The sequence below is a fragment of the Mobula hypostoma genome, chromosome 16 (assembly GCF_963921235.1).
Source record: "Mobula hypostoma chromosome 16, sMobHyp1.1, whole genome shotgun sequence".
NCBI lineage: Eukaryota > Metazoa > Chordata > Chondrichthyes > Myliobatiformes > Myliobatidae > Mobula > Mobula hypostoma.
The window spans coordinates 57,798,448-57,813,558 of record NC_086112.1 but is presented as its reverse complement, the minus strand read 5'-3'; the positions used below and the strand labels follow the sequence as shown (position 1 = coordinate 57,813,558).

The 15,111-nt window shown below is 40.5% G+C and overlaps 2 protein-coding genes across 3 annotated transcripts in view; one reads left to right on the top strand and one right to left on the bottom strand.

Annotated features, from left to right (window-relative positions):
- Window positions 1-7,613, bottom strand: part of plaa (phospholipase A2-activating protein) — a 58,190-nt gene extending 50,577 nt beyond the window's left edge. The window contains exons 1-2 of one of the 2 annotated variants that reach the window (XM_063068997.1): window positions 7,493-7,613; window positions 7,121-7,349 (exon numbers count right to left, since the gene is read on the bottom strand). In XM_063068997.1, the coding sequence (XP_062925067.1) occupies window positions 7,121-7,302 (182 nt within the window). In that variant the 5' untranslated portion in view covers window positions 7,303-7,349; window positions 7,493-7,613. Of the gene's footprint in view, window positions 1-7,120; window positions 7,350-7,492 lie in introns of those variants that run through there. The other variant, XM_063068998.1, reaches the window with a different exon arrangement.
- Window positions 7,614-7,709: 96 nt separating this feature from the next.
- spata6l (spermatogenesis associated 6-like) overlaps window positions 7,710-15,111 on the top strand; it is a 71,327-nt gene continuing 63,925 nt past the window's right edge. The window contains exons 1-2 of the mRNA XM_063068999.1: window positions 7,710-7,750; window positions 8,436-8,500. Of these exons, the coding sequence (XP_062925069.1) occupies window positions 8,453-8,500 (48 nt within the window). The 5' untranslated portion in view covers window positions 7,710-7,750; window positions 8,436-8,452. The remainder of the gene's footprint in view (window positions 7,751-8,435; window positions 8,501-15,111) is intronic.

Genomic DNA, 15,111 nt, shown 5'->3' with positions numbered 1-15,111 from the left:
TACTGTGTTGTACTGTTCGATGTACAATGTTAAGTCAGAGACGGAGGTGAAAATAAATTATGTTAAAAGTTCATGCAAAGTCACAAATAGAAGGGTAGTGTGTGGTGGTAATAATCTTCTGATGTGAGTATTTCAATGCAAGGAGTATTGTGGGGAAGGCTGACGAGCTGAGGGCGTGGATTGACCATGGAATTACAACATTATAACCATTAGTGAAACTTGGGTGCAGGAGGGGCAGGACTGGCAGCTTAATGTTCCAGGGTTCCAATGTTTCAGACGTGATAGAGGCAGAGGAATGAGGGTGGGGTGGGGGGGGGTGGCATTGCTAGTCAGGGAAAATGTTACAGCAGTGCTCAGGCAGGACAGATTAGAGGGCATGTCTACCAAGGCCATATGGGTGGAGCTGAGAAACAGGAAAGGTATGACCACATTAATGGACCACCCAATAGTCAGCAAGAATTGGAGGAGCAAATCTGCAGAGAGATAGCAGACAACTGCAGGAAACAAAGTAGTGATAGTAGGGCAGTGGTCCCCAACCACTGGGCCGCGAGGAAACGATATGAGTCAGCTGCACCTTTCCTCATTCCCTGTCACACACTGTTGAACTTGAACATAGAGTTGCCAACTGTCCCGTATTAGCCGGGACATCCCGTAATTGGGCTAAATTGGTTTGTCCCATACGGGACTGCCCTTGTCCCATATTTCCCCCGCTAAGGTAGAGCATCCCTATGAAACCTTTGGTGCCGAAATAGCGTAAAGCAAAGCAATTACCATTAATTTATATGGGAAAAATTTTTGAGCATTCCCAGACCCAAAAAAATAAACTACAAAATCATACCAAATGACACATAAAACCTAACATAACACTAACATATAGTAAAAGCAGGAATGATATGATAAATACACAGCCTATATAAAGTAGAAATAACGTATGTACAGTGTAGTTGGGAAGATTAAGTCAAAACCGATTTGTGGAAAAAAATTGGCACGTACACTCACGCACATGCACAAGTCACATATACGCACGTCACGCATGCGCACACAGGTGCCCGCGCAAGGCTTCATGGTCATGGTCGTCTTTCTTGGGGTAAACACTGTCCCATAGTTGACTGCTACTTTTGTCCCTTATTTCGGAGCGAGAAAATTGGCAACATAACTGTAAAAGACATGTTGAGGTGAGCTTAACCCTACTTGAACACCCACCCCACCCCCCCCCCCACACCGGTCGGCCGGTCCGCAAGAATATTGTCAATATCAAACCAGTCTGCGGTGCAAAAAAGGTTGGGGACCACTGTAGTAGGGGATTTTAATTTTCCACATATTGATTGGGATTCCCATACTGATAAAGGCCTAGACGGGTTAGAGTTCGTAAAATGTCTTCAGAAAAGCTTTCTAAATCAATATATAGAAGTACCAACTAGAGAAGATGCAATATTAGATCTCCTATTAGGAAACGAGTTAGGACAGGTGACAGAAGTGTGTGTAGGGGAACACTTTGCTTCCAGTGATCATAACACCATTAGTTTCAACTTCATCATGGATAAAGATAGATCTGGTCCTTCGATTGAGGTTCTAAACTGGAAAAAGGCCAAATTTGAAGAAATGAGAAAGGAGCTAAAAAGCGTGGATTGGAACAGGTTGTTCTCTGGCAAGGATGTGATTGGTAAGAGGGAGGCCTTCAAAGGAGAAATTCTGAGAGCGCAGAGTCTGTATGTTCCTGTCAGGATTAAAGGCCAAGTGAGTAAGAATAAGGAACCTTAGTTCTCAAGGGATATTGCAACTCTGATAAAGAAGAGAGAGAGATGTATGACATGTATAGGAAACAGGGAGCAAATAAGGTGCTTGAGGAGTATAAAAAGTCCAAAAACTACTTAAGGAAGAAATCAGGAGGGCTAAAAGATAACATGAGGTTGCTTTGGCAGTCAAGGTGAAGGACAATCCAAAGAGCTTCTACAGGTATATTAAGAGCAAAAGGATAGTTAAGGGATAAAATTGATCCTCTTGAAGATCAGAGTGGTCGGCTATGTATGGAACCAAAAGAAATGGGGGAGATCTTAAATGGGTTTTTTGCGTCTGTATTTACTAAGGAAACTGGCATGGAGTCAATGGAAACAAGGCAAACAAGCAGTCAGGTCATGGAACCTATACAGATTAAGGAGGAGGAGGAGGAGGAGGTGCTTACTATCTTGAGGCAAATCAGAGTAGATAAATCCCCAAGACCTGACAGGGTATTCCCTCGGACCTTGAAGGAGTCTAGTGTTGAAATTGCAGGGGGCCTGGCAGATATATTTAAAATGTCAGTATCTACGGGTGAGGTGCCGGAGGATTGGAGGACAGCTCATGTTGTTCCGTTATTTAAAAAAGGCTGTAAAAGTAATCCAGGAAATTATAGGCCGCTAAGTTTGACGGCGATAGTAGGTAAATTATTGGAAGGAGTACTGAGAGATAGGATCTACAAGTATTTGGATAGACAGGGACTTATTAGGGAGAGTCAACATGGCTTTGCGCGTGGTAGGTTATGTTTAACCAATCTATTAGAGTTTTTCAAGGAGGTTACCAGGAAAGTGGATGAAGGGAAGGCAATAGATGTTGTCTACATGGACTTCAGTAAGGCCTTTGGCAAGGTCCCGCATGGGAGGTTAGTTAGGAAGATTCAGTCGCTAGGTATACATGGAGAGGTCGTAAATTGGATTAGACATTGGCTCAATGGAAGAAGCCAGAGAGTGGTAACGGAGGATTGCTTCTCTGAGTGGAGGCCTGTGACTAGCGGTGTGCCACAGGGATCAATGCTGGGCCCATTGTTATTTGTCATCTATATCAATGATCTGGATGATAATGTGGTAAATTGGATCAGCAAATTTGCTGATGATACAAAGATTGGGGGCGTAGTGGACAGTGAGGAAGGTTTTCAAAGCTTGCAGAGGGATTTGGAACAGCTGGAAAAATGGGCTGAAAAATGGCAGATGGAGTTTAATACAGACAAGTGTGAGGTATTGCACTTTGGAAGGACAAACCAAGGTAGAACATACAAGGTAAATGGTAGGGCACTGAGGAGTGCAGTAGAACAGAGGAATCCGGGAATAAAGATACAAAATTCTCTAAAAGTGGCATCACAGGTAGATAGGGTCATAAAGAGAGCTTTTGGTACATTGGCCTTTATAAATCAAAGTACTGAGTATAAGAGTTGGAATGTTATGGTGAGGTTGTATAAGGCATTGGTGAGACTGAATTTGGAGTATTGTGTACAGTTTTGGTCACCAAATTACAGGAAGGATATTAATAAGGTTGAAAGAATGCAGAGAAGGTTTACAAGGATATTGCCAGGACTGGAGAAACAGTTACAGAGAAAGGTTGAATAGGTTAGGACTTTATTCCCTGGAGCGTAGAAGAATGGGGGGAGATTTGATAGAGGTATATAAAATTAAGATGGGTATAGATAGAATGAATGCAAGCAGGCTCTTTCCACTGAGGCTAGGGGAGAAAAAAAAAGAGGACATGGGTTAAGGGTGAAGGGGGAAAAGTTTAAAGGGAACATTAGGAGGGGCTTCTTCACACAGAGAGTGGTGGGAGTGTGGAATGAGCTGCCAGATGAAGTGGTAAATGCGGGCTCACTTTTAACATTTAAGAAAAACTTGGACAGGTACATGGATGAGAGGTTTATGGAGGGATATGGTCCAGGTGCAGGTCAGTGGGACTAGGCAGAAAAATGGTTCCGCACAGCCAAAGGCAGCCAAAAGGCCTGTTTCTGTGCTGTAATGTTCTATGGTTCTATGGAAATCAGACATTAATAATTGGTTCTTCTCTTGTTTTATGGACAGAAATCACTGATTTTTGAAAGGCAAGAGAATCCATCCAAATTATAAATAGGTGTAACAAAAAGAAAAAAAATGAGCTCAAATATCAGGCAAGGCAATAAAATACTCAAATGAAGAATCAACAACCAAATACTGTGCTTGGTTGCCTTAGTTCTTAGGCAGTACCAAAAGTCAAAAATCTTTTTATAGCCAAATTGTCTGACTTCATTACAAAATTTACAAACTACAATCCAAGCACCATTTTAATAAAACTACCAAACCCGCACAGCACCTGAATAGATAAACAAAGCTGCCTCCATGTATTTACCACTATTTTCAAAATGGAAGCAAGGTGGCTATCTAAAGTACAGTAATTAAAACAGACATCCAGGATTATTTTCCTCCTAGAAATGCTGAAGTCAAAAACTGCGCCAATGTGGGTTTGAAGCTGGCATTCTTCTGTATTGCATTATTTAATGTATAATTAATTTACTCAAATGAATCACGGTTAAGTTCAGACATGGTCTGATAAGTTTTAAATTGATTTTCACGTTTCAGAACTTAAAACAATAAAATTAAAAGTCCCAATGTGTAGCTGATCAAATTGGGAATGAAAGTAAAGTCATTACCTTTTGCTTAAAAGATTCAAGGTCACTTTTTCCAGTGATCAAAGGAACCAAGTTTCACAGTACAGAAGTTACTGCAAGTTAACATCAGGCATGCTAAACAGTGAAGGCAGCAAATATTATACTGGCCTTTAATGCAAGCGAATTTGAGAATGGAAGAACATATGAAAGAGAAGTGAGAATAGGCCATTCAGCACCTTTTTGCCACACAATCAGATCACTGCCAATCCTTACCACTTTTACACATTACTCACTAATTTCTTCAGTCCCTTAGCACCTAATATTCTGTCAATCTCCTTACTGCATATGTTCAGCAATTGAACCTCTACAGCTCTCATGAATTGAGAATTCCCAAGATTCACAACATTCTAGGTGAAGAAGTTAGTCATCTTCATCCTGAACTGCTATTGCTTTGAGATAATTAATTGATTCAAGTCAAGGGAAACATCAATTCTGCATCTTCCATGCTACGCCACGAGAGTTTTGAGTGAACCATCTCATTTTTACCAACTAAAACATATCCAGAGTAGTAATAATTTCATTCTCCTTTACACTTGTGTGCTGATGAATGACTAAACAATCTCGAATCAGCCAGATCTCCTTAAACTATTTTCATACTATATACCTAACAGTGCAGGATTTAAACTGCTGAATTTTCACTGCACTATTACTAGCAAATCTTTCCTTGGGAGGGAGATCAGAAATGTTCCACATGCTGTCATCCGAGCTTTTATTAATGGAGAATCAGAAAAAAAAATCCAATAATTCCTGCTTTCTGCCGTCTCTCTATGGTCTGGAAATACTTCTCTTTTGAACTTGCAATCCATCTCCTTTATAAAGACTACATTCCAAACAGTTTCTACTACTAACCTGTGAATGCATTCCATGAGTATAAAAATAAAATCCCTAATTTGACCTTTGATTATTTTAATCTGCAAATTATATTCTATACATCCATGAAAATGTCCAATGTAAAGATCATAAAAAATTCTACTTCTGACAACCCCTTCTCTTTCTCAATCTCTCTCTCTTTCCATCTCTGGAGAAAAATTATCAACTGACATTTTTTTAAACCTACCGATTCCCACAGTTATCTTGATAGTAACATACATCAAAGTTGCTGGTGAATGCAGCAGGCCAGGCAGCATCTCTAGGAAGAGGTACAGTCGACATTTTGGGCCGAGACGCTTCAACCCGAGTCAGGCTGTACCTCTTCCTAGAGATGCTGCCTGGCCTGCTGCGTTCACCAGCAACTTTGATGTGTGTTGCTTGAATTTCCAGCATCTGCAGAATTCCTCGTGTTTACGTTATCTTGATGGTACCTCTTCCCATGCTCTCCCCTGTAAAAATAATATCCCTTTTCTCATTTCCTTCATCTCCGCCACATCTATTCCAAGTATACAGCTTCCTTTCCAGAATGTCAATAATGTCCTCCTTCTTCAAAGAATGGGGTTTCCCCTCCCCCACCACTGATGCTGCTGTCACCCACATCTCCTCCATTTCCTGAACATCCATGCTTACTCCATGTTCCTGCCACCTTAGCAGTTATAGTTCCTCCTGTCCTCACCTACTACCTCATGAGCCTCTACATCCAATACATCATCCTTCACAACTTCCACCATGTCCAAAGGGATCCTACCACCAAATATATTCTTTCCTCTCCTCCCTCTCTCTGCTTTCCTCAGGGATTGCTCTCTCCATGATTCCTTTGTCCATTCGCCCCCTCTCCACTAACCTCCCTCCAGTCACTTATCCCTGAAAGTGGCCAAAGTGCTACACCTGCCCATTCACCTCTTCTCTCACCTCCACTCAGGGCCATAAACAGCCCTTCCAGCTGTGACAACCCTTCACATGCGAATCTGCTGCGGTCATCTATTGCATCCGGTGCTCCTGATGCAGCCTCCACTACACTAGCGAGACCCCTAAATTGGGGGGGGTGGTGGTGGTGGTGGTGGTGGTGGTGGTGGTGGTGGTGGTGGTGGTGGTGGTGGGGGGGGGGCGCTTCATCGAGCACCTCCGCTCCATGCGCCAAAACAGAACATCGCAGAATTAATTCCAATTCCCATTCCAAGATGTTCTCCACTGTTAGGGTGGAGAAGCAACACCTTATATTCCGTCTGGGTAGACTCCAACCTGATGACATGATTTCTCCTTCCGCTAATTTTTTCCCTCCCTTTTCTATGCCCCACTCTGGCCTACCTCTTCCCACCTGCCTATCACTTCCGCCGGTGCCCTTCTTCTTTCCCTTTCTCCTGTGGTCCACTCTCCACTCCTATCAGATTTCTTCCTCTCCGGCCCTTTGCTTTTTCTACCCACCTGGTTTCACCTATCAACTACAATGCTATCCTCCTTGCCCTCCCCCACCTTTTTATTCTGACATCTTCACCCTTGCTTTCCAGTCCCAAAGGCGGCTCTCGGCCCGAAACATCGACTGTTTATTCATTTCCATAGATGCCGTCTGACTTGCTGAACTCCTCCAACAATGTGTGTGTGTGCTTTTTACAGCATTGCAGACTTCCTTGATTTTTCCGAATGAAGTCACCTTACAAAAGCCAGTTCACTTGGAAGAAAAAAGATGCAATTAAACCGCCAACTATGACTAAGATTAAAACCGCTCCCTCCATTGCTCATCTTGTCAAGTCATTAAAGTCGCGCCTCGGCAATGGCGGAACCTCGGCGATTTGCTAGTTTATCTCTTACCCGTTAGGCACCCACACCCGCGCGGTGCGGTCTCTTGATACCGACACGAAAGCTCCTACGGGGAACAAGGTGGCCACCAGCCCCCGGACGTCCATTTCGTGCCCGACTAGCGAACAGCTGAGCCTATAACCTGACGACGCCATGTCGGCCGCGCTGCCTCCTCGGCCTGGCAGTAGCGCCATTGCATTCTGGGGCGAAGGTGATTGCAGGAAGGCGATCAAAACTTTTCCTTAAGAAAACGAAATATCTAACTAGGGTGGGAATTATAAATTACTGCTATACATATACATTTAAAAGTAATAAACAAAACCTACGCTGTCTATTATCAACGCGTAAAGGGCAGGTCAGAGGTGCGTCGCCATGGTAACCAACCTCAAAGCGCGATGATCATCCCTGCCAGGGCGAGAGCAAGATGGACATTTAATTCCGGTTTGGAAATAAATTAATCGAGAACTGAAGCCGGGAGTTTGTTGTCTGATCGAACAATTTCGTGCGCAGGGCAAAGCATAGAAAGAAAGGAAGAAGCGGGTGTCTTTGCCCTGCACCGCGACATCTACAGGAGTGGATGACCAAGAGCAGCGACCGGTGCCCCGTGCCCAGCGTGCCCACCGTGCCCACCGAAAGTGACAGGTAAGAGGTGGGGCCCGACGCATACCCGCTGCCGAGCACAGCACCAAATGCAGAAGGATCCGAGTTTCCCAGCACTCATGTGAATGCTGATTAGGCGATGCTATATGCTTATGGTGCTGCTGCAGGTTTTATTGCACCTGTGCATACATATTTTTGAACATATGGCAATAAACTTGACTTTGACAAATGAATCCAAAACAACCAGGGAATGCTCAAGAGATCGGTTAACATTTGTGCCGAGAGAGAAAGAGTCGATTCTTCAGCAAACTTGTAGTGAAATTAATTTATCATTTATTTTAATTGTGTGGGCTGAGAACTCTTTCTGTTGGAGTTTTCCTGATATTGTTACTGTGCCCGGGTCCGTGGTCTCAGTGGAGATGTTATTTTGTTCAAAGATTCTCAGAAATAATTTTAACTCTTTGGTTACTCTTTTTTCTCCATATAAAATTAGATGATAGTAAGGTCACAATAAATGAGAAACATCTGCCACAGGATCCTTGCGTTATTTTTCACTTGTTGGAGTTGTTTCACTTCCTTGATGTTCAGATTGTACCAGACGTGACTAAATCACCAAGGAAACGTGACGCTCTCCGAAGCGGCAGCGAATGCATCGAGCAATGAGTTGTAATTCAGCAAATAGTTACTTCAGTTTGTAGTTCAACTTATTTTTTTATTATTCATCCAGACTGGTGAATCTGGAAAATGCCTCAAAGAGTTCTCAAATGCGTAATTCAACTTGAAATCCACGCGGTAAGATATCTCTTGTCAACTCTTTAATCCGAACAAATTTAAAATGTTACAGGCGCAAAGTAATCGTATACTTAGTCGATGAGTTATGTAATATTTAAGTATCAACGTGTATCCAAAAGTAGTCAATGTTGTGACTCGCTTTGTGAGAATGCTATGCCAGCACGGGAGATGACCCTGAATGTTGAAAACGTTGATAACCCAGAAATTCCCTTTATACAATCATACCAGTTTTTCTCCATAAACTTGCAAATTGTTTCCCCGTTAGCACAGCCTTTCTTATAGTTTATATTTTAAACTGTAGGTTATGTGATAAACTTTCTTATGGGTTTATGTTTGCCATTGGTTCATATTTCACAATAAAGTGCTTTCACGCTTTTGTTTAAGCTTTTCAGTGCAGCAAACCCAGGGTGCTGTCCGTGATGTTCTGCTACACGTGGCAACCTCTTTCTCTGCAAGCCTGTGAAATTTGCACTTTTTCAAGATCATGGGGAATACTAAGTTTATACCAAGAACAAGCAATTTAACTTTATTGCTTAAAACGACAGAACCCAATCCAATCACACCTGTAAAAGTAAACTCATTGTGCTTTATATTTATGCTCATACTAAGCAGAATGCACCGATAGGCAGTTCTCTGGTTTAAGATCGAATGCAAAGATGAGTCCTTGGTTACTTGTGCACCATGTAAACAATACAATCATTGGAAGCCAAGATGATCCAAAGCATGGTGTGCCAGTGAATTTAAATAGCTATAATAACGAACTCTAAATTTCAACTATAGATAACCGTAATACCACTACATCTGTGTAAAGTTGACTCATCAGTCGCTTACTAGTGTCTCAAGTGGATTGGCCACGCCCCAGAGAGTATATAACGTACCACACAAGCAATTTCGTTTTCATATCCTTGGCTAAGAACACTTGATTCCTCCTATAAGGGAATTATAATCTTCTAAAACCTAGTCCCACTCTGATCATAACTAGTCTGACTGGGTATATTCCTGATTTATTCAGAGGATAAGAATGACAATCTGTTTATATTATTAAAAATGCAAAACTGGAATTCATAATCAACCAATCACACATGATAATGCAGTAGCACATACTCTGTTAAACTCATTGGTATTGTTCCATAAACTTAATGTTAACTCTAGGTAACAGTATTTCATTATCAGGTTTATATCTTGTGTCTACTTCTAGTCATCTTTTCTTTTCTTTCTTTTTAAATCTTTTTATTGAGTAAGTATACAAAAAAGGTAAGCCATATAAACATTAATACAATGTTAAAGTACAATAAAATTCCAAAAGATAACAATACCAAAAAGAAAATACTACAAACAATGTAATTTAAGCATAAGAAACCAAGATAACATAATAGTATACTAGATTTTATATATATCAATGGAAAAAAAAGAAAAAAAAAACCCCCAAAAAAAAACCCACCGTGCAACTACCTAAAAGCAAAGCAAAGCAATGGGCTAACTTGAAACCAAACAGAGTTAAACTTAAAATCACGTCCTCAATCCCGACCTCCATTAAAACAGTGAAAAAAAAACAAGAAGGGTAAATATTACATTAAATGAAAATATCGAATAAAAGGTCCCCAAATCTGTTCAAATTTAAATGAAGAATCATAAAGGTTACTTCTAATTTTCTCCAGATTCAAACATAAAATCGTCTGAGAAAACCAAAAAAAGGTAGTTGGAGCATTAAGCTCTTTCCAATGTTGTAAAATACATCTTTTCGCCATTAAAGTAAGAAATGCAATCATTCTACGGGCTGAAGGGGAAAGATTACTAGAAATTTTAGGTAGTCCAAAGATAGCAGTAATAGGGTGAGGAGAGATATCTATATTTAATACCTTAGAAATAATATTGAAAATATCTCTCCAAAAAGTTTCCAAAGTAGGGCAAGACCAAAACATATGAGTTAAAGAGGCTATCTGCCCCGAACATCTATCACAGAAAGGATTAATATGCGAGTAAAAACGCGCTAACTTATCTTTGGACATATGTGCTCTATGAACCACTTTAAATTGAATTAGGGAATGTTTAGCACAAATAGAGGAAGTATTAACTAATTGTAAAATCTGCCCCCAATCATCCACAGAAATGGTAAGCCCCAATTCCTGTTCCCAATCTACCCTAATCTTATCAAATGGAGCTTTCCTAAGTTTCATAATAATATTATAAATCATAGCCGATGCACCTTTCTGACATGGATTAAGGTTAATTATCGAATCTAAAATATATATAGGAGGAAGCATTGGAAAGGAAGAAAGTATAGTACTTAGGAAATTTCTAACTTGTAAATATCTAAAAAAATGTATTCTTGATAAGTTATATTTATTAGATAATTGTTCAAAAGACATAAGGGAACCATCTAAAAATAAATCCAAAAACCGTAAAATACCCTTAGTCTTCCAAGTTTGAAAAGCGCGATCCGTAAAAGAGGGAGGAAAAAATATGTTGCCTAAAATAGGAATCGCTAACCCGAATTGATTAAGATCAAAAAATTTTCTAAATTGAAACCAAATGCGCAAAGCATATTTAACTATCGGGTTAGAGACCTGCTTAAGGCGTTTCGAATCAAAAGGAAGAGAGGAACCTAAAATAGAACCAAGTGTATAACCCTGAACAGATTGTAATTCCAATGCTACCCATTTAGGAATAGATAGTATGTCCCGGTCAAGTAACCAAAATTTCATATGTCGAATATTAATAGCCCAATAATAAAATCTAAAGTTAGGTAATGCTAAACCTCCATCTCTCTTAGCTTTCTGTAAATGTATTTTACCCAGTCTCGGATTCTTATTCTGCCAAATAAATGAAGAAATTTTAGAGTCAACTTTATCAAAAAAAGATTTAGGAACGAAAATTGGTAATGCCTGAAACACATATAAAAATTTTGGCAAAAAAAACATCTTAACTGCATTAATACGACCAATCAAAGTTAAATATAAGGGAAACCATTTAGATGAAAGTTGAGTAATATGGTCTATTAATGGTAAAAAGTTAGTCTTAAATAAATCTTTATGTTTACAAGTAATTTTAATCCCAAGATATGAAAAGTAATTATTAATCAATTTAAATGGAAATTTATAATATAAGGGAAGATGTTTATTAATCGGAAAAAGTTCACTCTTACTAAGATTTAATTTATAACCTGAGAAAAGACAAGATGCCAAGATGATCCAAAGCATGGTGTGCCAGTGAATTTAAATAGCTATAATAACGAACTCTAAATTTCAACTATAGATAACCGTAATACCACTACATCTGTGTAAAGTTGACTCATCAGTCGCTTACTAGTGTCTCAAGTGGATTGGCCACGCCCCAGAGAGTATATAACGTACCACACAAGCAATTTCGTTTTCATATCCTTGGCTAAGAACACTTGATTCCTCCTATAAGGGAATTATAATCTTCTAAAACCTAGTCCCACTCTGATCATAACTAGTCTGACTGGGTATATTCCTGATTTATTCAGAGGATAAGAATGACAATCTGTTTATATTATTAAAAATGCAAAACTGGAATTCATAATCAACCAATCACACATGATAATGCAGTAGCACATACTCTGTTAAACTCATTGGTATTGTTCCATAAACTTAATGTTAACTCTAGGTAACAGTATTTCATTATCAGGTTTATATCTTGTGTCTACTTCTAGTCATCTTTTAAGGAACTCTAGAAATCACACAAAAACTGTGACAGCAGTTTCAAATTGCTAGAACTAGATTGACAACTGCATCAGTGAAAAGTCAGACATGCTAGAACATGGAGTGAATTTTATAAATGGAGAACAATGGAGTCACAGATATCCAGTTGTGTATTTTTTAAATACACACATTTGTCCTGTTAGTCGATACTTGCTTGTGGTGGACAGTAGAATACAAAAAATGGCCAACTTTGCTTCCACTGATCATATAAAATGAATTTTCTCTTTCTTGCATTTGGGGACCATAAATGGGTGTTTTATTAATATTGTTGTCCTCACAAAGGACTAGAGGGATGGTAGGTAGAGGAAATAGAAACAGAAAATCTACAGCACATTACAGGCCCTTCAGCCCACAATGTTGTGCCAACCATGTAACCTACTCGAGAAGCTGCTTGGAATTTCCGTACCACGTAGTCCTCTATTTTTCTAAGCTCCATGTATCTATCTAAGAGGCTCTTAAAAGACCCTATTGTATCTGCCTCTACCACCTTCATTTGCAGTGCATTCCTTGCATCCACCACTCTCTGTGTGAAAAACTAATCTCTGATATCCTCCTTGTACCTACTTCCAAGCACCTTAAAACTATGCCCCCTCATGTTAACCATTTCAGCCCTGGAAAAAAAGCCTCTGGCTATCCACACGATCAATGCTCCTCATCATCTTATACACATCTATCAGGTCACCTCTCATCCTCTGTTGTTCCAAGGAGAAAAGGCCAAGTTCACTCAACCTATTCTCATAAGGCATGCCCTACAATCCAGGCAACATCCTTGTAAATCTTCTCCGTACTCTCTCTATAGAATCCACAATCTTCCTGTAATGAGGTGATGAGAACTGAACACTGTACTACAAGCGTGGTCTAACTAAGGTCTTATATAGCTGTAACATTACCTCATGGCTCTTGAACTCAATCCCATGGTTAATGAATGCCAACAGACCATGTGCCTTCTTAACAACACTGTCAACCTGGGCCACAGCTTTGGACATGGACCCCAAGATCTCGCTGATCCTCCACATTGTCAAAAGTATTACCATTTACATTATATTCTGTCTTTAAATTTGACCAACCAAAATGAACCACTTCACACTTATCTGGGTTGAAGTCCATCTGCCACTTCTCAGCCCAGTTCTGCAACCTTTTGATGTCCCACTGTAAACTCTGACAGCCCTCCACACTATCCACAACACCTCCAACCTCTGTGTCATCAGCAAACTTACTAACCCATCCCTCCACTTCCTCATCCAAGTCATTTATAAAAATCATGAAGGGGAGGGGTCCCAGAGTAGATTGCGGTGGAACACCACTGGTCATCATCCTCCATGCAGAATACAAACCATCCACAACCATCCTTTGCCTTCTGTGGGCAAGCCAATTCTGGATCCACAAAGCAAGATCTCCTTGGATCCCATGCCTCATTTCTTTCTGAATGAGCCTCACATGGAGGACCTTATCAAATGCCTTACTGAAATCCATATACACTACATCCACTGCTCTACATTCATCAATGTGTTTTGTTACACCCGCAGAGAATTCATTCAGGCTCTTAAAGCACGGCCTGCCCTTGTCAAAGCCATGCTGACTATCCCTAATCATATTATGCCTCTCCAAATACTTATAACTCCTGCCTCTCAGGATCTTCTCCAACAATTTGCCCACCACTGAAGTAAGACTCACTGGTCTATAATTTCCTAGATTATATCTACTCCTTTTCTTGAACAAGGAAACAATGTTTGCAACCTTCCAATCCTCTGGTAGTTCTCCTGTCCCTACTGATGATGCAAAGATCAACACCAGAGGCTCAGCAATCTCCTCCCTCACTTCCCACAGTAGTCTGGGGTATATTTCGTCCGGTCCCAGCGACTTATCTAACTTAATACAGCTCCAGCACATCCTCTGTCTTACTGTGTCTACACTCAAGCACTTCAGTCCGCTGTAAGTCATCCCCACAATTGCCAAGGTCCATTTCACTGGTGAATACTGAAGCAAAGTATTCATTAAGTACCATCACTACCTCCTCCGACTCCATGCACACGTTTCCACTATCACACTTGATTGGTCTTATTCTCACACAGCTCATCCTCTTGCTCTTCACATACCTGTAGAATGCCTTGGGGCTTTCCTTAATCCTGTTTGCCAAGGCCTTCTCATGGCCCCTTCTAGCTCTGCTAATTTCATTCTTGAGCTCCTTCCTGGCACCCTTGTAATTTTCTAGAGCTCTAACAGTAACTAGTTTCTTGAATCTTTCGTAAACTTTCCTGTCCTTCTCAACTAGATTTTCTACATCCTTTGTACACCATTTTTTTTAACCCTACCATCCTTTCCCTGCCTCAATGGAACATACCTATGTAGAATGCCATGCAAATGTTCCTTGAACATTTGCCAGATTTCTTCCGTGCATTTCCCTGAAAACATCTGCTCCCAATTTATGTTCCCAAGATCCTGCCTAATAGCATCATATTTTCTCCTACCCCAATAAAAAGTTTTCCCAAATTTTCTGCTCATATCCCTCTCTAGCACTATGGTAAAGGAGATAGAGTTGTGGTCACTACCTTCAAAATTCTCTCCCACCGAGAGATCTGACATCTGACCAGATTCATTTCCCAATACAGTACCAGATCAAGCACAGCCCCTCCTCTAGTCGGCTTATCTACATATTCCATAGGAAACCTTCCTGAACACACCTAATAAACTCCACCCCATCTAAACCCCTTGCTCTAAGGAGATGCCAGTCAGTATTAGGAAAGTTAAAATCACCCATCACAACAACCCTATTATTATTGCACCGTTCCAGAATCTGCCTCCCTATCTGCTCCTCGATGTCTCTGTTACTATTGGGGGGGGTCTATAAAAACACCCACCAGAGTTATTGCCCTCCTCCTGTTTCTGACT